Source organism: Bombus flavifrons, chromosome 1, assembly GCF_040668555.2.
Source record: "Bombus flavifrons isolate JBK064 chromosome 1, iyBomFlav1_principal, whole genome shotgun sequence".
In the NCBI taxonomy this organism is placed as follows: Eukaryota; Metazoa; Arthropoda; class Insecta; order Hymenoptera; family Apidae; genus Bombus; species Bombus flavifrons.
The window spans coordinates 18,070,772-18,095,242 of NC_138442.1; the positions used below are offsets into that span (position 1 = coordinate 18,070,772).

At 35.0% G+C, this 24,471-nt stretch overlaps 1 protein-coding gene across 1 annotated transcript in view; it reads right to left on the reverse strand.

The window, feature by feature from the left end:
- Positions 1–24,471, reverse strand: part of p130CAS (Serine_rich_CAS and FAT-like_CAS_C domain-containing protein p130CAS) — a 162,859-nt gene that overhangs the window by 62,647 nt on the left and 75,741 nt on the right. Inside the window, exon 2 of the mRNA XM_069114216.1 lies at positions 5,636–5,785. Coding sequence (XP_068970317.1) covers positions 5,636–5,785 — 150 coding nt within the window. The remainder of the gene's footprint in view (positions 1–5,635; positions 5,786–24,471) is intronic.

The following is a 24,471-nucleotide window of genomic DNA, read 5'->3' on the forward strand; positions in this document are numbered from 1 at the left end:
CAATTTAATACATCGAGGCTTTTAACCGATCGAACAACACGTTCATGCGATTACACGACCTATTTTTGGTTCCAACTTCTTTTAAAAGTTAATCATAGAAGAAAGCTTCGTTATTGTTAAATATAAAAGTTGCGACGGGGCAAAACACAACGAACGAGATTAATGCACAACTTCGAAACTAAACGTACGAATTACGCTTTACGCAGAAAGTTGATAATTCAGGCAAGTGAAAGTTGAAATTTTATAACTGCTCCACGTTGATGCATTTATCGTGTAACGCAGTGGCTTGTAAATAAAGGATGAGGCAGTCGTGCATCGGGTCGCAGCTGCAGTTATTCGTAACGCGAACGCGAGTAATTTCCTCGTAAACTTGTAGTACATCGGCGTACCCCTGTTTTCCAATTTCCAATTCGAACCACCCCCAACAGTTCCTTTTCAATGAGCACCATATGCGTTATACCGTGCCTTCTGTCTACGTTGAAGGGATTGATACGGCGAATGATAGATTCTACGAGCAAGACGTTGCGAAACAGAATCTCCGCTAGAAGAAATACAACTGGATACAGAGATGCGTATTAATAAGTAGACTATTACGAATTTTTGTGTATTTAGAGTTAATTTGGAAAGTGGAAAATAGCACAGAATGCACACAGTATGAGAGAAATATATGAAATATCCAAAGTATAGTATAAGCTTTGTATAATATTGTATAGTATTTGATATGCAAAACAATTTTTTACCGTGTCTGTACTTTGTTAATTATATTTTCAAAAGTACGAATCTTCGTAAAAATCAGTGATCTACTAATACGTTTTGGAGAAAAACTTGTCTTTCGTGAATAGAGTTAGATGAAATAAATTTTAGAAATAATGTGGGAGATAAATTTTACGCATTTAGCGAACAATTTACCAAATGTCCAGCTGGACAAATTGTAAAGTACAAGTTAAACAATAATAATAAAAAAAAAGAAATTTAGCGAATGATATGCGACAATTAAATATATTATAAAAAATATAAAAGCGAAGAATATGAAGTATAACGAATCAATTTCTAAATTTGAAAATACCACAGCTGTCAATCAGGAATTAAAAAAATATATAAATATACGAATTTTCAATAAAAAAATTTATAGAGTAAAATGTATATACGATTCATTTTTTTATTTAATCGTAGAATACAAAAGTTCATAACCTTTATGCTGTATCTTTGGATGATGAATTCTTATGACTAATTAAGCTTTTATGTGAATTAAATATGTTTGATCGATTTAGTCGATATAGACTATTGACTAAATAACACGTGAGAATATTAGCCGAAAATAAAATATGCAATATTGTGTCATAAAAAGAAAAATCAGAAAACGCTCGTCGTTCGTATAAAGCGTTATTATTAAAAAACAAATATGATTTCAATAATCAGAAAGCCATTCTAAGAATGCGTCTTCGTCAAACGAGCTAAACGTCAGCAAGGAATGTACTTACTATACCTGTGTTTATGTGCAGTGAAACGTAAGAGCACTTCCAAGGATGACCAATGCGTTTTAAAAGCGAAGAATGTGAGTATAACGAATCGACAAGCTTTTAAAGTCAATGTTTGAAAACACCACAGCTGTCAGTCGAACATAAATTGTACTGCAATATACCAATATATCAATCGTTTTACTCATAGTTATACTGCTGTTATTATAGTATTAATCACATTACCGCTTCATTTGTGAAACGCTATATGAAGAAACTTTTTACGAAAAATTGTATGAAAGAAATATTACTACAATAAAATATTCGTATTATCAGTCATAGATACTAACGATACTCAATTTTCTTTTTTCAAAAATAATACAATTAATAAATTTGTAAATCTATCTATCTATCTATCTATCTACTTACAAAATAAACGAATTTATCTCCAAATTTAAAACAGTTCATATAGCAACACATAGAGACAATAACGCAAGACAAAGTTCGTATAACACAAATTATCGACACAATTACAGTGTACTGCTTATGCTTATGAACGGAATAAATCACAAAGCCTTGAAAAGCGACCGAACAAATTTCCCTGAAAAATTAACTTAAAAAGCTTCCACGAAAAAAATCACCCTCGAAGCTGATCTAACTCTTTCACGAAAAAGAATACGGTTCGACTCGGCGCACAAAAAATTCCAGTCGAACTTCCTTCCTTCTAACAATGTTCCGATAAATTCATCTTGTGACAAGTTACGACCGGTAAGAACCGACCTCGCTTAACCATCATCGTTTCTCCGCATTCCAAGAGCATCCAGCGTGTTGTCCGAACAGACATGACGTGTACTGCTGCTACGATGTAGGGATAGGTTTCAGAATATCATAGATAAGCATGGCAAGGAGATTGCCGTAGGTCGTGGAACCGCCAGACATCGCATCGTTTCGAAATTTTTCGAACAGATGTCGAACGCGGAAACGATTCTAGCTGGATCGCACTTTCGAGCTCGTTCTTACGGCTCTCCTCTCTCTCTCTGTCTCTCTTTCTCTCTCTTCTCCTAAAGTTGTAGATGAAGATCTTAGATCAGAGGCTGTAACGGTGCGGCCTAACGTCCCATTTCCGCGATAATAATGCCGTGTCATGTGCTAAGAGAAGAGGAGAGAAAGAAAGGAACAACGTCTTTGTCCAGATAAACGAGTCTAGTCGCATCGAGCAGCATAGCTCTTTCATTTGAGTTGCGACGTCGTTCATGCGACACTTGCATTGTCAATACATTGACTGCTAGGCTAATTTTATATGCATTTTGTCCTGACATGGAGAGAGGGGGAGAGTGGACAATAAATTGGAGTATGTTACACCATAGTATTTAACTATTAAATTATTACAAAGTATTTGCGAACCTTTTACTGCCAATGTTATCTGTCATTTACATTGTTGAGCAGTTTTTGATCCGTGAAATTTATCTTATTTTAATCGTTTTGGAGAATTTACTAAGAAAAACGTGAGTCACCGATGACCATCGTGGTAGTCAAGTTATTAATCTGCTCGTTTAACCTGTTAATCTTCAACTGTTAAGGGGAGGACGAGTTGACTCGTCAATTGAATTGTCCATCTCTTGTATGTATAAACTTCTTTATTTAGGAATCTCTCGTTCTTTACGTGCTATGTCGTTCGTTTTGAAAATAAATTGTACTATATGCAAGTTTGTAGAGACTGAAACGGATCTAATCGAGATCTGTCTTTATTGACATTTAACTCTGTGATTTTGTGAAAGCTTTCGATAGGATACAAGTCGCAAGCCGAAGTGAACGATACTAAATGAAATATATGTCACACTTTTAATAGATTTATTTGCTATTACGAATTATATATGTCTTGATTATAAGCGCCTTGGAACTATAAAACACCATGATCGATCTAGATCTGAGAAAATATTGAAAGGACCAGTATATTGGGTTTGTTCAGGATATCGATCTAAAGTATAAGATAAAAATGAGCAATAGCTGTTTGTAAAGTTATAGAAAAGTAATTAATTAATAATTACGCGTTGCTATAAAATCCTGATCAGAATTGAACAAATTTAATATCAAACTTAATACGAGAAGTCAGAATCCAAAAAGTGTTCAGTATCTGTATTTGACTTACAATTCGTTGAAACATTTAATAACTAAATAGATAACACAGAAATTCAATTTACATATACGTAATCAACCAGGTCACTGTTATTGAATATACAATTCCTTCGTAGCGAAACATTTGAAATGAGATGCAAGATTATTTTCAAAGATTTTAATAATTTCCTAACAACCTATTCCCTATTAACACTCACCTAACTTCTGTTAAGTGTTCTAAAGATTATACAATTTTTCTTTTTTTATTATTTAATTTGTACTTTACATTTTGTCCGGCTTTGCATTTGGCAAAGCTTATAAATTATACATATTCTTTATAAACGATATATATATTTTATTATCGTGGAGTGTATACATTTAAAATTAGATATCGCCTGGAAATTAAGTATCCACAACATATCGTGAATGACGTTGGGTCGCCTGATATATCATCGGTGAATGCAAAGAGAATAAATAATATTCTGATGGCGCCCATACTCTGGCTTGTGTGTTTCTTGTCTAGAACAGCTGATAAAGTCTGTCGGACATTGATAGAGCCACCGAGAGGCTTTCACGAGCGAACACATGTGATCTCGATGAACGCGGACGTTTACGTAAGTGGCTGTTCGATCGTCAACTAGGGCAATTGCGAAATCTTTTAAGGATCAGAGTGGGAAGCTGGTTAAAGAGAGCTTCGATGATGGACGATGGTTGAAGCTTTCTATTTAGCTATATGAGAATGTATGCTGGCTATTGTATGCAGATAGAGACTTACGCAAATGTGGAACTTTGATGCTGAATCGATTGACAAAGAATTGTATTACCGAATAGCTTGCTGGGAAGCTTGTAGGCAAAATGATAATCGAAGATTAATTAAAGATGAAATGATAATTAACTTGAAGATTTCAAGAGACGCGTGGGAACTGTTTACAAGTGAAACGTTCGCTTCTGAAAATCGATGTGTAAAAGACAGTTTTATAGAATGCAATTTCTTTCCCGAGAAAGATTATATACCTTTCGAATTAGTTTTGATAATTTCGCGATATATCTCTGTTCTTGGTTCTAAATTGAAAGTTAAAAACCATTAAAAAGAATAGCTTGAAACGTATAGGGAGTCACCATTCGTGATTTCTTATCTAAGAATTTAAGAAACGTTAAAAAAATATCCTATAGCTATGTATCGAACTCTGAAAAACCAAACTGATCAACAGCATATTTTGTTTGTATCATATTGCATACATCGATCATTTCAAAAAACTAATGAATTTCTTCTATGAATTTATTTATCGCATTAACTTGTAGATGATATAAAAAATTATAAACTGCAAGGTAATAAAAAGATATGTCTGCAATATTATTATACAATTTTTCTCTACTTTTCAATTTCATAGAGTTGATCAGTACGGCTTCTGAGCAGCTTCTACAAGACAAAAATATTGAATATTCTAATAATTAAACCAATCTAGAAATACCTTCATTTGTATTAGGTTGTCCGAAAAGTTTCTTTCGTTTTATGAGGAAATAATAGACGCATAACATTTTCTGTTTTATATTATTTTGTCGAATTACGTACGATCCATTTTATTCTGTTGAGATAAATATTACACAGACTTGGTTTCATGTTTGTATGAAGGTGCATTGTTATTAAAAAAAACACGTTTGCGAAAGAAAAACACTTTCCGGACAACTTAATAGTTTCGTAACAACTTAATCTCTTTTGACACATAATATTCATAAAAAAAGCAATTTCATATAGCATCAAAGATTCAACACACTCTCGCAAGAATTCTTCTTTTATAATCAAACCGTAACGTCAACGTATAATATTTAAACATTTATCCAAAACCTTAATGAACTTCCATTTCTCTAAGGAATTTTACGTTATACGAGGTAATTACACGGTTAATTAATTAATAACACTAAGTTATTTACGCAACGAGACTCGACTGTAAGACTAGTCTCGCCGTATTTTTTTACGTAAAATACTGTAGCCGAGTAAAATATAATCAGCTTCTTGTTGAAAAGTAAAAAAGACGGAAAGTTCCGTTAAAGAAGGTAATTACCTGTCTACCTCGCAGAGCGCACAGCCACCATCCCTCGAGGCCAGCGGTGTTTTGTTCCAGGACAGTAAGAACATCGCCCTTTCGAAAAGCAAGCTCGTCCGGAGCTTCCGCGATATTGTCGTACAGGGCACGCGCTTTCACACATTTTTGCTGCAAAAGAAATACAAAATTTATGCACCAACCGTTCATACTGTAAATCTTCATAGTTGAGAGTTGTTATTATTATTATCATTATCATTGTTGTTATTGTCATTGTCATTGTCATTGTCATTGTCATTGTCATTGTCATTGTCATTGTCATTGTCATTGTCATTGTTATTGTTATTGTTATTGTTATTGTTATTGTTATTAATAACAGATCAAAAAGGAATTTCTACAGAGTTCAAATAATCATCGGTGCTGAAAGAATTAATAACAGCAGTGGAACATTCAAGTGTGACAAAAAAAAGAAGGAAAAGGCATATGCCAAATAGATAGAAGAAAATCAGAAGATAATCAAAAATATGTAACAATAAATTAGAGATTGATTGATACAAATTTCAGATAAAACGATCGATTTGATTTTCTTTGAAAGAATAAAAACGACGCAAACTTGCCTATCAACATTCACAGAATTAGCGACCAACAAGCCACGTTTCCTCCTCTCAGAGATTGCAGGCACGTACAAAGCGAGCTCGTCCTTCTAATCAATTGAATCCCATAAAATCCTAGCCGTTTCTGCAACTCGAGCGGCTATTTCGGGAAGCAAAATGTCGCTACGAGATAGAACGAACGTTTCAAACGAAACGGAGGCAAACAATGAACGTGGCTCGCTTACGAGGAAAACCGCCGCCTCGTGTTTCACTGAGGCTTCAAGTGAGTTCAATTAAAGTGCCTCCGTGCTATGACAACGGGATCCTCGCCATCCATTTTTCAGGGCAAACAATGATGTCATGCCGCGACTTTGACGAATGTCGCCGAGGAAACGTGGCGCCTTGATGATCTTAGCCTAAATTAACGAGCGCGTCACACTATCGGTGTGGTTGAACCGTGAACGACCCCGTTTCCTCATCAATGAAAAAAGTACGTTTTGTACGTACCGTATGTTCTATCAAATGTTTATTGTTCTTCGTCGAACACATTGTGTATAGTTCATTCGCGATATGAAAAGAGCTTTATAATTTTTTGAAACTAGGAATCGGAGATTTGCAACGGTAAACGTGTAAATAAGGAAACATTTGTTCGCGGGATTCAGCTACGTATATTACGAAATGATTTTTAATTAAAAGTTTCAGGAAGTTCAGAACAGAACAGTAATTGCAAATTAAAACGAATTGTATTTTTGGTATAAAAACTTGTCTTTATTTATACGCTTGCTATTGGACGATAGATTTTGTAAAATGGGAACAAGTTAAAACAGGCAAAAATTGTTCAACTGTATTTCGAAATTTTTTGGCTCTGAATATAGAATACTATTTTTATCGATAGAAAGGTTGGTTTTGTAAAATTACAAAATTTATAATGGAATAGAGTTGTTCGATCATATCACGAAATTTTGTTCTGGATATGCAAATCTATCGATATTTTTACATTCAGATGAATGAAAAAGTGCAAAAAACTTTAAAACGAATGAGAATACTTCACTTACACATGCAATGAAATTTCTTGCTTTATGTAATTATATTCTATCGCAATATGATTTTTTTCCACAGAGCGTGAACGTTTCGATCATACACATATTATAAAAATTCCTTTTTTGGACCATTTTCTGCTATTTACTTTATTTTCTGCTTTTATTTATTCTACGTTTTGTTGCTTAACGTACGTGAAAAATCACTGGTAAACTCAAGTGATTACAATTAGTCGGTTAAATATTAAGAAACAATTTATTGCCAGTGATGCGAGTAACGAGTAATTGCTATCACAAAAAATTGTATAACGTATCGTTATTACGATTCAATGGAGAATTTAATAAACTGCTAATTATACGGTAAAAGCTGGAATCTACAATTTGCTGTTTCTACAAAGTAATTGGATATTATCGTGTGGCAGATAAATTAATGATACGATAACGATATGTTATAAGGAAAAATGAGCATTGAAAGCTTCCACTTTTTACGATTATCTACGTTTGCCTTTGACAACTTTTGAAACAGCAATTGAATAATGGAAACTGAATGACAGTTTGTCGGAATGATCAAAGTTCCTTTCAACTGAATTAACGGAAACCGTTGGAACGTTTTCAAAGCTTAATCCTCAATTACCTTGAAACATTCTCGGCTGAAGTTCAGAAAGCAACCTATGACATTTTAGTGTTCAAATACTTCAATGCTTTTCCGACTACATAAAATTGAAGAAAAAAGACTTTAATTTTCCATCATTGAAATAATATACATTCGAGTATTTATTTCCATATAATGTAAATCAAATTTTTAGAAATAAAATGAGACAAATTAAATGAAAATATAGCTACGACATATAAAAACTATTTTCCATTATTTACAGTTAAATTTCTATTTCTTCCTTTTTATCATGAATACTTTGCTCGAAGAAATTTAATTCAGAGAATTTCATTATGAAACAACAATGCAATCATTCGACTGTAATTCGCCAATTCTTCAAGACGCTACCTTTTATCTTCAACAAGAGAAGTAAAAGTAAAATCCATTAATTATTGCCCGTTCTTAATTACTGCATTCTGCAGCGTACTCTTAGAGGTATGCCGATAATTAGCCCGCAGTTTCGTCACCTCAATTAATCATGAATTAAACGATGACATTTCCGCAATGTAGATCGTGCGAGCCACGAAGACGATCGAAAGCGTAGCCAAAGGTTTTAATCAAGAAGTAATTAGTAGAAACCGCTACGTGAGTAACTGCCATGCACGAGTGATCAAACGTGATTGGAAATTAATCTCGAATTAGAGAAATTAATTTCCCTTCTAATTCAGCTTTAAATGTCTCTTGATCGGTCACTTTGACATTCAATTACGAAACTCCAAGATTTATACCGAAATTAATATATTGGATGTCGCTATCATATTTATTGATTTATTGTGATATAACTATATTTCAAAATCATCTCGAATTTGTTGAATTATTCGACACTTTATATATGTATATGTGATTCTTTTAAATTCACCTTTGGATAAGATTGAAATTATTATTTTAGCTGAAATAAATTTCATCGGTGAAGATATATCTTCCAGGTACACTAACATAATATAGAGATTAGCTATGAGTTTGTTAACTCTTTTTAAAACTCGTTTTAAAATCTACTAAATATTTTAAGGAAACTAAAACACCAGTAACTCACTATAAGGGAGCTAGCAAGGAAGTACGTGATAAAAAATTTCAATTTTGAATTTTTTAATGAAACATAATTGCTTCGGTAAATCTCATCGTCGAAAAACTATTAATTTCGCTGAGTGTATTTCATTTATCCATGAAATTAAAGACAAGTAAATTGTATTTCAAATCGAGCACAAATATATTACGCTATCGCATTAAGAACTGATCTTTAAATCTTTCTTCAATGTTCCAGAATCATTAAGCGTTACGAAAAACAAATATACTCAGTCACTAAGTACTTTCCATACATCAACCGATAATGATATTAATATTCTCCTACATACATCATCTAAAACCAGGCTAACGATTCAATGACTCAATTTCATCAACTCTCCCCTACATTATCAATGTGCAACGCAACAAGTGACATATGACGTCCAAGTAATTGAAATTCCACTCTCACATACTCTAAAACTTTCTCTGTTAATTAATATCCTGGCGAATATTTCAAGTTCACTATAGCCAGCGTATGATCCACACATCGATCCTATTTTAAGGAGGATCGAGCCGTGGCGAACCCGACGTTAAGTCGTCGAAGAATGCAGTTTAGTCCCATAAAAGGATGCTGGGATGCCAACGCATGTCAGGCTAGTCTGGCAGGTACACGCAGGTACTCACGACCTTTCGAACTGACAGCTTTCGGTTCTCAACGGTTAAAACGATACAAACCGGGTCATCGAGCGACTTCCGCAATACGAATAATTATATGCGACGAGCGAGCATAATTAGGCTTTCGATGTATTTTCGCGTAATAAATTTGGAATTCTATTTTACAAATAATTTTTATAATCTTGTAAGTTACGAGTTAATAATTGAGGAAAAGGGATTAAAAAATACTTTTTAATTGAATCGCTTCTAAATACTTTTGAAAGTTTTTCCTCCACTTAAGCACGCCGTTATCTTCTTTGTGTTTAATTTTCTTTGAAAAGTTTTCTTTATATATATACCATCGTCAGTTTTATATTAATTTTGCGAGCAGAATATACTTCATCTTCAAAATAATTGAAATCTCTATATCGTTTTTCCATCTGGTAAATATTATTCCAGATATTCCAAATGTTTAAAGAATAAATTTTCCATTATGTGCGAAAATTGTATAGGTTTTGAAATTTCACTGTCGATTCTGTTTACCACATTCTTCGATATTTCAACCCTTCGATTATACGAGCTTTCGTTTCAAGCTTTATTTCCCTGTACAGAAAACAAAATGTCAAATAATATGATTACTCTTTCGATTAAAAACAAACAAAAAAGGCTATAAAATATTCGAGATAAATTCGCCAATAATTGTATGAACAGTTTTTATTCGAAAATATAAAGACACTTTTATTGGTCGACTGCAACATCGTTCGAGGTATTTGTTACATCTCGAAATTAGCATTGTTGGAAGCGGAAATGGAGTTGATGGAATTGTTAATGTTATTTGATTATTTGAGCGGTAGCGTGAAATTAATGGTTTCGTGTAATTACATTTGAGATCTTTGTGCCGTGAACCATAGTGCGCTTATGACATCATTGCAATGGAATATTCCTTACGGGGATTCACGTTAAACCCCTTGGTAAGTGGGACTCTAACTTGACGGAGATAAGTGTAATTGGTGTAATTTAAGGTGCACACTTAAAACGTTTCTCTCCTTTGTTATGCCAGGTCAGTTTGTGGCTATGCTTTCAACGAGGCCCCTCGTAATTGCTACGTTTACGTTAATTAAAAACAAGATATTATCTTGGCAACATCTTTGGTGGTTCATTGACATCGTTTGGGAATTGCGAGAAAGGAATGAAGAGAATCACGAGATAAAAAGCTGTTAAGTATTGTTTAAAAGTATCTTATTAATTAATACGATTTATCGTGATACTCGGTTAATTAACAATCTCAATATATTCTGTGTCAATATATTCGTTTTTTTAATAGAAAGAACAAATTACAGATTTTAAAACGCATGGATATATTTTTGCGTTAGAAACACTTTACAATGATCAAGTTTTGCACGTGTGAAAAGCTAACAAACGAGAATACATACATATGAGAAAATTGGAAAATAGCTGTACACGCAGGTAACATGCAAAAGAATTCAATTTTTAAAATAATTCTTTAAACTTGCTTCACGCGCACAAGCAAGTGAAAAGAGAAAAAATATCGAGTTTTGTCGCTCTATAGGTGGAATTTTATTTGTGACCTTTGGAACTCCTCGCTTTGATACGAAATGCAGAAATCAATAATCGCAATGGACAGATTGCTTCGTATCGATACGATGATATAGCAGTGAAACGCAATAGTATAATAGCAGCAGACAGACTGGTCAACTCTATGTATTTATAAAATATCTAAATACGTAAAAATATATAAAATTTCCAACGTACAATTTTTGTTATAACATTCAGAGACCGAGACAAATCTCTGCTTATCGTTGGCAGAGACTCTACTCCTTTATTTGTTTATAAAAATATGAAATTCACAAGATTTGAGAATTTCATTTCGAACAGACGAATAAAACAAGATTTAAAAAATATATATGCGTAAAATAAATACGTCATTTTTAATAACTGTAACGTACTAATCCATTAAATTAACTAACTTAGCTAACAATAAAAATTAAAGACTATAATAAATATGTTATCTTCCATTCAGATGACACGTAAAGAAAAAAAAAACAGAAAAAAACAAGAATCTACAGCAACATCCCATTTTCCACGCACAAAGAATTACAATCAGAAACTGCAAGCTTCAATCAACTTCAGGTTCTGCACAAACTACATAGAGGCAGTGACGCGACAGACGAAAGTTCGTCAGTTCCATTAACGGCGTGGCGCGTGTACCAGCGTTGGCGGAGCATTAACCCGAAATAATCCCAGCGAATCACGTCGATCGGACGATGTAATTCGATTAAAATCCGCCCCACAGCGAGCGGCCCCCTATGCAGCATCATTGTATCTTCATAATGCAGCCTTTGTTAGCGAGCATACCTGTACCCGACACGGATGCACCTGCGCAAACATTTTCACGCGAGTCCTCGTGATAGCATCCACGACTGAGTCCGTGCTCTTGTGTTTCAAACGCACGCTCTTATGCATATTAATGTTTACGATCAAATCAAATCGATCAAAAATCGAGCAAAATAATTTCATCAATTTATAGTAACAAACAGGGAAATGCTACTAAAATATAGTATGTGAGTTAATAATAAGTTAATGAGTAAAAAGTATGTTTGCTATCTTGTTGAATTAGCTGATCATAAGGTCCAGGATCGTGATTATGAACTTGACCATTTACCAATAACATATCGAGTCAAGTAACTGATGTAGTTAATACGTCAGTGTATTGAGTTTCAAGAAACTAATAATCAATGGAAAATAAAATCAACGATAATATTTAATACGAAGACTAAAAGGAAAACACCCCACTGACCTCACTAAAGAAATAAAATAGCCGAACTATGGTATCGAAGATGGTATTCCGAAGATGGTATCCCGCTAGGGGTAGTCATGCACATGTTATTTAGCAATTAAGTTAGAAAAATTTACCAAATGTCCAGCTGGACAAATTCTAAAGTACAAATTAAATAATAAAAAAAAATATTTAATACTATACGATAACGATAATATGTTAAGACTTGCACAAGCCAGATTGTCACGCTTAATAATATTAATCGTCACAGGGTTGTTGAAGGCTTTCAGGTGGAAGCCGTGTCTAAACGGAATTTCTTTCCCACGTTTTGCAGCTAGTTTCTTCAAGGTCTAAAAGCACGCAACGAAAACTTTTTTCTTCAGATCTTGAATAAGCTACCTGTAACGTTAACGAAACGTCAGGAAGAAATTCCAGTTGGACACGTCTTCTACCCAAAAGCCTGGCACTGCGTTCCGCACAACTATTCAATGACCATTCAATTTATGCTAAATATCCAAAAGGTATCCTAAAATCCTAATGCTTATAACCATCGGTATATACGTATACACGGATGAACGTGCACATGACGATGTATCGTTCGCTTGTATTATTGCTACATCGTTCTAACCGTTGTAGATTGCAACGTGTTATTCCAAACACGAGGTCGTCTTCCCTAACATTCCCATTAGGGGGACCACGGCTACGTCCTCCCAACGACCATTGTGCGATGGCTCCTGGACAATCTCCATGCGAAGGATGAAATTATTCGCTGCTCCATGGCGGCTGGTATGCGTCCAGGAAAATGGTTTAACCCCTCGGAGGGTCGTGTGAGCAAACACACAGTGCTTCGAAAAATTCTGCTAGTTGGAATTTTCTGTGTCTTTAGACGTTGAGTCCTATGGGTTAAGTATGCAAGAAAGTCGTCATTCTTTACGTTCGTTTCGCTAATCTCGCTTGATAAATGAAATTTTAATGGAGTTGTTTGATTCTGGGAAAATTAAACGAAGTTGGTGGATAAAGAACAAAGACAAAAATAGGTCATATATTTTTTTTACGGTAGTAAGTAAATTGCGAATATTTAGATAGATATGTTGATCATTTGTCTCTTTAGAATTTGTAATTTAAATTGCAGAGATAATAGTTTTGCCAATGTTACGAAGTTTAAATTGGTGTCTCTCGTGTATTAAAATTAATTTATCTCTGTCAAAGAAGCTTGTTATACGGTACATGATGTAGGAGTATAATGAAACTTGTATTGACAGCAGCATATTGCATCAATGTTTCCTGAACCTCTTGCAGTCCTTGCGAGCTCAATATGTTACCAATTTCGGATAATATATTAAAAGAGACGTTCCATCGTAATACAGTCTCGAGCTTATATACAACGCTTTGCAATATTTTGTTGTACTTCGTATCAATAATAAGATACTGCGTGAAACATTGAAATAAGTGTGAGCTATGCTCTAATACAAAATATATGTATTGTACAAAATATATGTATCGTGCAAAATATACAACATAAAAATCGATTTTTGTAATCGTTATAGTAACGGAATATATTCAATTATTTTCAATATTGTTCGTCGAGATGAAACCAATCTTCTGATGGGATAATCAAAATTTGTCCTACTCGTTATGAAACAAAAATATTAGAAATTGATATTGAAAAATGACCATCATATTGGATGAAGAAAAACCAGCGATTTATTTAAATGATATTCTAGTCTGTAAATGAATATTCTAAAGTCAATTTACAAGTAGAACTCTTCATCAACTTAGATTCGTCCATGCATTATCTCCTTCTTCTTATTTCATTTCATACTTTTCGTTAAAATTTTCACTATAGTCTATAGATATAGCTGCGAGTTATAGTTGCTAGTTGAACTGCACCAGAATTTAATCGAGGAAATTTAATTAAATGTCGAAACGAATGTAAATGGGTAGGAAAGGCAGAAAACGATAGTACAATTTTTGTAATAAATGGAAGCAGAATATTGGAGAAATATTAGGTTGTTCTTGAAAATTATTCCACGGACAGAATTAAAAATATGAATATTAACGAATTAAGCGAAATGAATTTGAAAGAAAGTCCTCTTTTTTGCTCCATGTCCTGAATTTTGATTCATTAGGTCTCGAGTATATTTGCAAAGAATTCTTTCCAACTGGAAAAATAATGCGATAAAATTTTATGTTTAATTACTTTGTGTCTTCGCTATTCTAACAATGCTATTTTAACATAAATTTTGAAAATAGACACTCGCACGTCTGAGTGTTAATTTAACGCGTTCTTATCAAAAGAACCAACATTAGCGATTTATAGAACTCTATAAAATTAGACGAACGAGGTCATCTGAGAGATACCAGACGTTTTCTTCAAATAGCTCTATTTTATTAACAGAATGGAAGTCTCACAACAAACGATTCGAACAAATAATTAAACTTTGGTACTTTATCACAGCCTATTTACATTTGGACTACTCGTGTTCTACTTCACTCTTCGTGTATTTAGCTGTGATTAATAATAGAACTTATTCAGTATTTAGTAACAAACATTCGATGTATTCTTTTAATTCAAAGTTTATTTAATCGTTGTTATTTAGCAAGTATATTAAATCTAAATTACTAGAAGATACACAAAATCATAATTTAAAAGTAAAATTAAGCAGACAAACAGATGGGATATAAACAGCTCTTAAAATCCAGGCAAACATTTTTGATAGAATAAAATATACAAGACGTGTGTACCACATCGATAGTTCTTGCACTACGTAATTCATTACGTTTTAATAAACCCCAATATATAGCAGGACGCAGGAGGTAATTCAACGACTATTGTATGCCTAAGATATGCTGTATACTAACTTTTTATTAAATACGTATATATTCGCAACGAATATCTTATAATTTCTACATAGACTGATTTTCACATTGATCGCAAATTTTACGATGATCGTAACAATCGAGTTTCATTATAGCGTGAAAAAATTTCAAAATGTTTCATATAGCGCATACGATATGCACATCAAAGTTTTCTATAATAATTGTTCAAATATTTCACGAGCCAAAGTATCGTCTATGCACGAGCCAGAAATATATTCAAAGCGACTCGAAACGTTTCGCAGAGTACACCGCTGCCCATAGAACGTTGCATGGATGACGAACTAAATATTAAGATCGAAAGGTTTAATAAACCGATCCATTTAATAGACTACGCACCTGACTAAGTCCATGCAAAACGTTCAACACCGATGGAATTTAATATCCGCGAGGAGGCAGCCACTGAAATTCCAGATCGATGAGAACGGCCATATTTTCGAATTGATCTACATTCCGATCGCTCTCTGAACAAATATTTATGCGACCAGAATACGTATATAGACCGAACGATACGCGTCTACTGGTGGAAAAGGTGTTTCGGCGGCTCTTAGGTCCACTTCTAACGTTACGTACTCTCGTATATCTCGAATCTAAAGCGTGGGTCGATCCTAAGCCAATATTTTGACACGGGACCACCGTCATCTTTTCTTCGAGAGCTTGTACATTGACTAGGATTCAGTCATCTCGCGGTTTATGACATTAACATAAGTAGAGTGTATATATCGAACGACATACACGTGAGATGAGAAAAGGGGATAACGGAGCGGTAACTGAGTAAGTTGAATAATAACGTTTTGGATAATTACTAGACTGCGGATTTTTATGCGTTTATGAGAAAATATGAAAGTGTAAAATTACACAAAATGCACGATACAAAAAAAAAAAGAAAATATATAAAATATACAAAGTGTAGTGTTTTGTGTAATATTGGGTTGGCAACTAACTAATTGCGGATTTTGTCATTAGGCGGTATTGACAAAATCCGCAATCACTTAATTGCCAACCGAATACGTAGTAGATAAAACAATTTTCTACCGAGGTTCTAGTTTCTTCGTTATATTCTCAACGACGCGAATCTGCATACAAATTCGCAGTCTAGTAATTATAGTAGAACTTCGTTTAACTAAATTTGTTAGGGGATGAACAATTTATACGTATAATTGGACTTCGTAGATTTTCCTTACCACGTATTTATTATTTTTCGTTCGTATAAGAGGAGTTCTCGTTGAGATAAGTGAATTTAATCAGCAAAAATTCATTGATAAATAATCGAGTATTAATTGGTGTTTCGTTCCACTAAATGGAATGCAGATAAATGGAGTTCTACTGTATATTATGTAGAAGATGACATATGTCATGGATTTCAATGATCTTGATATATGTTATAACGTCGATACTGTCGATACACGGATGCACATTAATGACAATTCAACGTATGGTCAGGATATCTTGTAACTAGTAATGAAGCGGAAACGGGATGATTCTACGTGATAAAATAAATTGAGGATGTAGAGAAGAATTTTTTCCTACGAGCTTTTGCTTTTCGAGAAAATTAGTTTTAAATATTTGTTCGGCTATGTTCCATCTAATTTCGTTCGATTTTTATTCGTCTTTCGAAGAAATAGGAAATATCGGATGATGTTTAAAACAAAGATTTATTTAGTGTTTAATGAAACTGATTATCAGCATACGCTAGAGTGTGTTCGCAGAAATTGTCATCGATACAAGGAACAGAATGAGAAACATTTTCGACAATTTATAAGCTAACAAACTTCACTGTATACTGTCAATATGCTATTTTACAGTGTATTCTGTTTTATCCAATGCAATAAATATAAGCAAAGATGATAGTGATCTATAGTCTTTAAATTGTATGAGTACCAAGCAAGTATTCAAAGTCAATTTCCACGACGATACAGCCTCGTATAAAAAATGTCTGTTCTACATTTTCAATTTATTTTGTCATCGTGTAGAATCATTCTCCTGCTGGATTCTCTTGTACGATTGAATTATTAGTGAAATTTTACAAATCAGCAAAGATAGTAAATTTCTTTGAACAAGAATAACAAGCTATTTTATAAATTGAAAATTATTCGGTCCTTCGTTCCTTAGAGTAGTCTACAACCTACAATTTGTATCTTGTCAATTTGCCAATATCATCGTAAATTATTCCGCAAGTGGAACCCAATTGCATCTAGCTGCCGCTAGTCACAAGGCATTCTGTGCATTGAATTGGTCCAATTATTTAGACAAACTGAAACAAAATCTCGTTATTTCTTCGACATGCCATATATATTGTTAAGAAACGAGTTTGTCGTTTGTTTTTCTTACTTTTACCTTGGTTCGATTTCATCGGCGAAATTATTTAGCGACTGTGTTCCATATGCAAATGTGTCTACAGCACTGTCGTCAGATTTTGTATTTTCCTTCTCGCGGAAAAATAAATCTCGGGACTTTACGAGGATAGAGAACCATAAATACGAGACGGAAACTCAGCTAAAACTAGACCAAACAACCGTGCCCCCAGTTATTTGTTCGGCTGGCTTTATATGGTAAATCACGCGAGGCTTTACTTTCGCGCGTTGTCCCTCGTTTTATGGATCATCTTTTCTCTCTATTCCAAGCAATATAGTACAGCTATCCGAAAGATTTTTGCTTCCGTGAAAACATCAGAGAAACGGGTTTATTTGTTTATCGTCCATTGGCATACATATTTACAAATTTTACGTTGTCAGCTTTTTATTACATACGAGTATATGTAGTAGTATGTATTTATGTAAAACGATACGAATTTTAAAATGTACTTTGCTTTTGACACCTTACGTATATTTTATTATTGTAGGTTTCTGCATAATCGTACTCGCCTTAAATGCACAAACATTTTCAATCTCGTTACTACTGTCGTATAATGAATGAAAGAATGAAAGAATTTGATTAAAATTTTTTAATTATTTCCTCATTGAATTCCTATTCTTCAATCACAAAAAAGAAACCAATAAAAAGATCGTTACATAACATCGTTAAAATTTTTTTCAAGATACTACACAACCCAGAAACTAGTATAAAAAGTCTCACGGTGGCTCGATAAATGTTTCTATTGAAATATCAATACACGAGAATAATTATTCAATTATCGTACAAATCAATAAATAAGTAAATTCTAACAGTACCAACAATTTCATTTCCAGAAACGAGAAATCAGAATAAAATATCGTACAGGTGTTCGAGAAATATCTACACCGAAATACCAATACTCTAAAACAATTATCTCACAAATAAGAAACACATAAACCTCTGGATATTACAAAAAAAATTCCTATCGCTTCAAAAACCAAAGCTGATAAATGCTACGAGAAACGATTCTACAAGCGGTATTTATTTTGAAATGCCCACGCATGAAAGCAATTATTCGAGTATGTTACACATAAATTCCAAAGATGTCCACTCGAATAACCTCGACAAGTGAAACTACTTATGAAAGGAACTTACGGATGCTCGAGAAACACCAACAACGCAACGATGCGAAAAACGAGCGCGCGAGTAGCGTAACAAGTGCAAGCTAATTATTTCACGCTGTCGGCGAAAAGCGCATCGTCGGCGCGGTTCTCGAGCGCGGCACACCGGCGATAAGGCGGGTTCGCACGAGGGCGGCGCGCGATAAGCGTACGGATTACACGCTGGATATTACGCGACGAATATTTTACCGCCGCTTTCCCGCTCGATTTCGTATGCAAAACGCCGGTTGTCCCCCGCTGTTAGAGCCGTTTGCTCGACCCATGGCAGCTCGTAGGCCAGGCAGGCTCGTCGTGACTCAGTTTCCGAAGTGTATTTGATCGAGAGGGCACACGTGCCGGATCTGGGGCTGCACAATGCTCCCGTGTCGACCGAGAAACTTGTTCAAAACCGTCCACGAGCTCGACGAACACGCGTTATTTCACCCTCCCTATAATAGGCGCAATTTCCCGTGTACAAAATACACGTGCGCGGTTTCATAAGGGGCTGCAAGAGTTTTCGCGACAAGGAGCCTGAATAAATTTGAGGGATGTAAATATTGACGCGCTCGTGCCACTGTTTTAGTCGTGTCTCTCGTCAGCTGTGCGAAAATTTTAGGATTATGCAACGGGGTTAAAGAAACGATAAAACATTGGTGGTGAGAATCGGGGAAGTTCGACGAGCAATTGGAAGAAATACAGCGATACGTGGGCCAGAGAGTTTGATGTACCCAGTGTCTTGCGGGGTTTTTTGAAGACGTGACAAGTGTGGAATTTGGAGATGGTCCGGCTTTGGTTTGAAATTAAAATGTAAAACGTTTGCAGGAGATACTTACAGGAGTTTGATGGATCGAGGAAATTTTACTTTCATATCGTATGACGGATACTTGTTGCGATTTGATATTTTTATTTACGTAAAGCTGATCTAGACGATAGATAAACAGTTGTGACGTTTTTCAAATTTCTATAAGAGAATATTATGATGTACAAAGTTTACAAACACGTTCGAATATGTAATATAGAAATATTGCGAATCTTCGAAAAAGAAAGTTAAATTTTTTCAGGGATGAAGTTATTGAAATCGGAGAGAGATAATTTTTTATCCTGTTTCTCTTTTTCTATCCTTCAAATGTAATTATTTAAAACATATTTATTTGTAGATATTAAACGAAACACGTGACGTTAAAAAGTATTTTTGAACGTCTAAGAAATATTGAGTAACACATACGTATATGACCATTGTATTTTTGATATCTTTTAGATTCGTGCACGAACTGAACAAAATTTCATTTTCCTTATCCTCCTCTAAATTCATCAGCTACTTTTCCTTTACAAGCGAAAATCAGTAACCGATTAAGACCGACAAATCGATCTAACATCGTCAAAAACCAATCTTCATCTACATCAGCCAGAAATTCTTTAATCAATCATTAATTAATCATACTTTAAATAATTCTTCTATACAAAATTACCCTGCCTCCGCAAATAAACCAACGAACTACCTTGATACGCGTATTCCACGTTAAAACCACCCCTAAGTCACATCTTTAAAAATCCTCGCTGTTACAGCACCATAATCTCATCGAATACCCGGTATCAATATGGAAAGAAGGAAAACGAGAAGATCCCTTCGCTGCAGCCAATCCCAGGAGCCAATCGAGGGATCTTTAAACGACGTCTCATCCCAGAGTCACCCCCGTGCTCGCTAGGGTAGCGACACGGGACGCGTTTTCCTGGTAGCCGAGCGTGAGCTTGTAAAAATCTTCCCTTTTAATCTGCTTTTCGGTCCACAGCGACATCGACATCGACAAAGGTGGCCCGATGACGAAGAGCTGAGAGAGCTTGCGCACAAAGCAGGCCGCGCCGGTATCGTAATACCACAAAAGCCACACAGCCAGCTCGCGATAAGTAGCCTCATACCGATACAGATTCGTCGAGGCGTGTTTAACTACAGGGAGGGTTAAAATCGCTTTGCGACACGTGGCCGTTCACGGGGCAGAGCATCATCGCGAAACACAGCCCCTCTCGCCTTCGACTTCACCGGGCTGTTCGACCATTTTCGTTGTCATCGTGCGTCGTCTGAACGATCGGTCCTCCCCGTAATTAACGTCCCCTTCCCCATCCCTCCTTCAGCTTCCCGACAACCTCTAATTACGCTCTTCCGCGATGAGAGAGCCTTGGATAGAAGACTGATTAGAAATTGAGCCCCGAGAGCTTTTCCACCCCTTTCTTTGATAAGAGCACGGCCCAGCCACTTTCAACGCTTTACGATGGAAACTTTTTAGCATTTATTCGCCGTTATATACTTTGGTTTCCTTTTTCCAAGGGTTCGGGCAGGCGAAAGGTTTCCAGAGACGATTCAGAAGAAGATCGATGTTAACTTTTGCTGGCTATATCGGTTTTCCGAGATCGTGGAATCGAATGCTTTTTCTGATAAGGATTAAACTATTTTTAGATACTCTATGTTGTTCCTATTTATCTGCTTTCGTTTTATATCTATCTTATTTGTTTCTTTGGTTTTGATTCTTCAATCTTGCCGCTATTTAAATTTTGTATACGTATAAGAAAAGCGTAGGAGATTATCTGAGAGTAACGTAAAATCTGATCAACGTATATTACACAATTTCCATCCCTTGTAGTTTGAAGTTTGAAATATCGATTTTATAGCTACGTGAAAGTAACTCTTTGTGAAACTTTTAATAGAAACTCTTTGATACAATATACTTAAAAGTGCGAAAAAATAAGAACTTCGTACTTATCATGCAGAAATATCGCAAGCTTATTCGATCTTTCTTAGTAAAAGGAAAATCGCATATCGCGTTCAAAGATATAAATTACGCCATGTATAAACCCGAATACTTCGATAAACTTTAAACTATTCGATGGAATACCACGTAAAGGAACAAAATCTGCGTGTCCAATGAACCGTGCAAACGCACATTACTATGCCACTTCAGATAGCACTTTCTAGCATCTCATCCTACACACTTAAACACGCTTATACAACGCTATTCGCGAGTGTCACTATGTCACTATTACTTTTGCATCCGCTACTCAGGCGCCGATATACGTTCGATATACAAGGTGTCTCGAGTTTTTCTGAAAATATGATACCAGGCGAGGGCTAAATCCTGCTAATTTTTCGCTAAAATTGTCTACAAGCGAAAATAAAATGGCGCGATATCTAATGGCCTTTCCCACCTGATATTGATGCTATAACTATCAACCTGTAATGTATATTTAAATATATTAATCACATCGGTTATAATTCAAACTATACTACATAGTATACTACATATATACATACTATACAAACTATACTAACATAAATAATATAGAAATCATTTGTCTGTCCCAGTAGAAGTTAATATCAATTCTACCACAAACATTTGTATATTTTTAGTAGTGTAAAAACAAAAACATCTATAGCCATCTCTTGGCTAGGTATACTCTTCCATATTTCATACAATATAAATGAAACGAAAGCGAAAGAATATTATATATTTCTATCTTTTACCTATTCCTCTTAATCGTTCCCTTCCCTACTTCTGTATTAGGTTGCTTCTTCCGAAAAGTTTCTTTCGTTTCATAAGGTGATAATAGCTGAACAAAAATTTCTGTATTATATTATTTTATTGAATTACGTATGATCCGTATTACGTATGATGATAAACTAATATAAAACAAAAAGCATTGCGCGTCTATTATTTCCTTATAAGACGAAAGAAACTTCTCGGACAATCTAATATTTCTATTTTATTCGTCCTTTGGCATTTGATTTTTCAATTTCCCTCGTATTAGTCGAATCACTGTATCAAACGAAAAATTCATCCAGTCCATTGAAATTTATATTCACTTCATTGTTACGATAACTTTCCAACGAATCGTTAAAATCGTCAATTTCCCTCCTAATAAAGTACAAACTTACGTTTATGTGAAATCTGTTTCTTATTCTCGTTCACAGAGTACTGCTATCATATTGTGGAAATAGATTAGCTACAAGGACACCCTGTAGATATATAAATTTATTTCACCGTCTTCGCATCCGTCTTCGAGCCGAGTCCCGTTACGGCGATAGTTTCAAGTGGACTCTCGCAGAAGAGTGTACACGAGTGTCTGCAAGTCTGTAATCCAATTACAAGCAGGCTCGTAAGCTGCTCCGTGTAGTCCGAGAATCGTATAAGTGCTGTTTGCGCGTAACGTTGAAGCTAACGCATCGATAGGATGAGAAAGAAAGAGAGGGAGAGAGAGAGAGAGAGGGCAACGAATAATAGGATCGAACTAATCACTTGTAAAGTCGTCCGGAGAGGATTTGTCGTGCTTGCCGATTTTTTTTCGTGATTCAAGCGCCGTAAAATCCACCATCCAGCGAAAACCAATCCAACGTCTGGATTAAGCGTACGCTCGATTAATTTAAATACCGCAAAATTGATCCACGTTTTATACTAAATCGCGTACTCTGGATGTATGTATAAAATAAGCAAACAGATCGTTAGAGAAAAAAATTTCATTCTGATTCGCGTGATATGTCATGTTGATCGTTGCATAAAGATAAATGTTCTGTATTTGCAAAGATATTTTCGTTTTTAGCGAGAGGAATTAAAAAGCGTATTTTTCAGTCGAATGTTTTGCACGAATTGTTTCGTTAAAGACGAGTGCGTTTGTCATATCAGTAGTTCGCTGACCAGAAGCATAATTTTGAAAATAAATTTCTATACGCGTCATTCTTTAATAAATTTATATACGGCCAGCCCTTTATCAATTCGTAAAATATTCAAAATCACGTGCAGATTATTAAAATCGGGAATTATTATTTTCACAAACGATAAATATTATTGCAATACTTGTTATTCGATATCAATAATAAACGATACGTAGCACGTGGTATTTTTCCCATAAACTGTAAAAGGTAAAATACTTGTTATAACACGTAGTAGACGCAAGAAAATTTAAATCCTACCTTTTTCATAAAAATATCTAAATATTTCAAAGAAAACTATCTATTTACGTCTTACTTTCTTTTCACCGTCTAGTCACTACGTATCTTGCACCTTTCCTCGCACTTCTTTTCTTCAATTAACGTTAACACCGATTACCAATCCTATGTAAAATAATCACATTGCAATGCCCAAGCATAACGTACAATGAATGTGCGTGGAAAATAATAGCACGGAATAACGTAGAGTAAATAGTAGAATATACAAATAATAAACAGAGCTTCCTTGTACGTATGTTCTAAAATCCTCGTATCAATATCTCCATTAATTTAAAAGACACAATGCAGTAAATGATACAAAGAGAGACTTTGATACACTCGTTTCTCCTCCATTCCCATAAATTCCAGCCAACGGGATCACGAGCGCGCACGCGATAATTCAATTCCACAGAAATCGAACAACGATTCACTTTGATAATTACAGACGTTACGAAAGAGCACGTCGAACATGACAGGGGAATGGAAGGTAGCAAGTCGAAAGGCTGTTCGTCAAAATGTGGCTGCACCAGGGGGCTAGCTATATTTCACGTAAAGATGCGTTTCTGACAGAATTAATTAGAGTGGGACCGCACGCTGCGTACTTTGGAAAAAAAGTAGTAAACGAAAACGAAAGAAGCAGAGAGAGAGAGAGAGAGAGGCGGAAGAATTGGAATTCCTGGTCGGGGGGTGGCGGACGTTCGAGCGACGATGGGGGGTGCTTTTCAGTCGCAGCACGACGAAACAAAAGCCCAAGCCATCGGAGAGGACTGATTAATGAG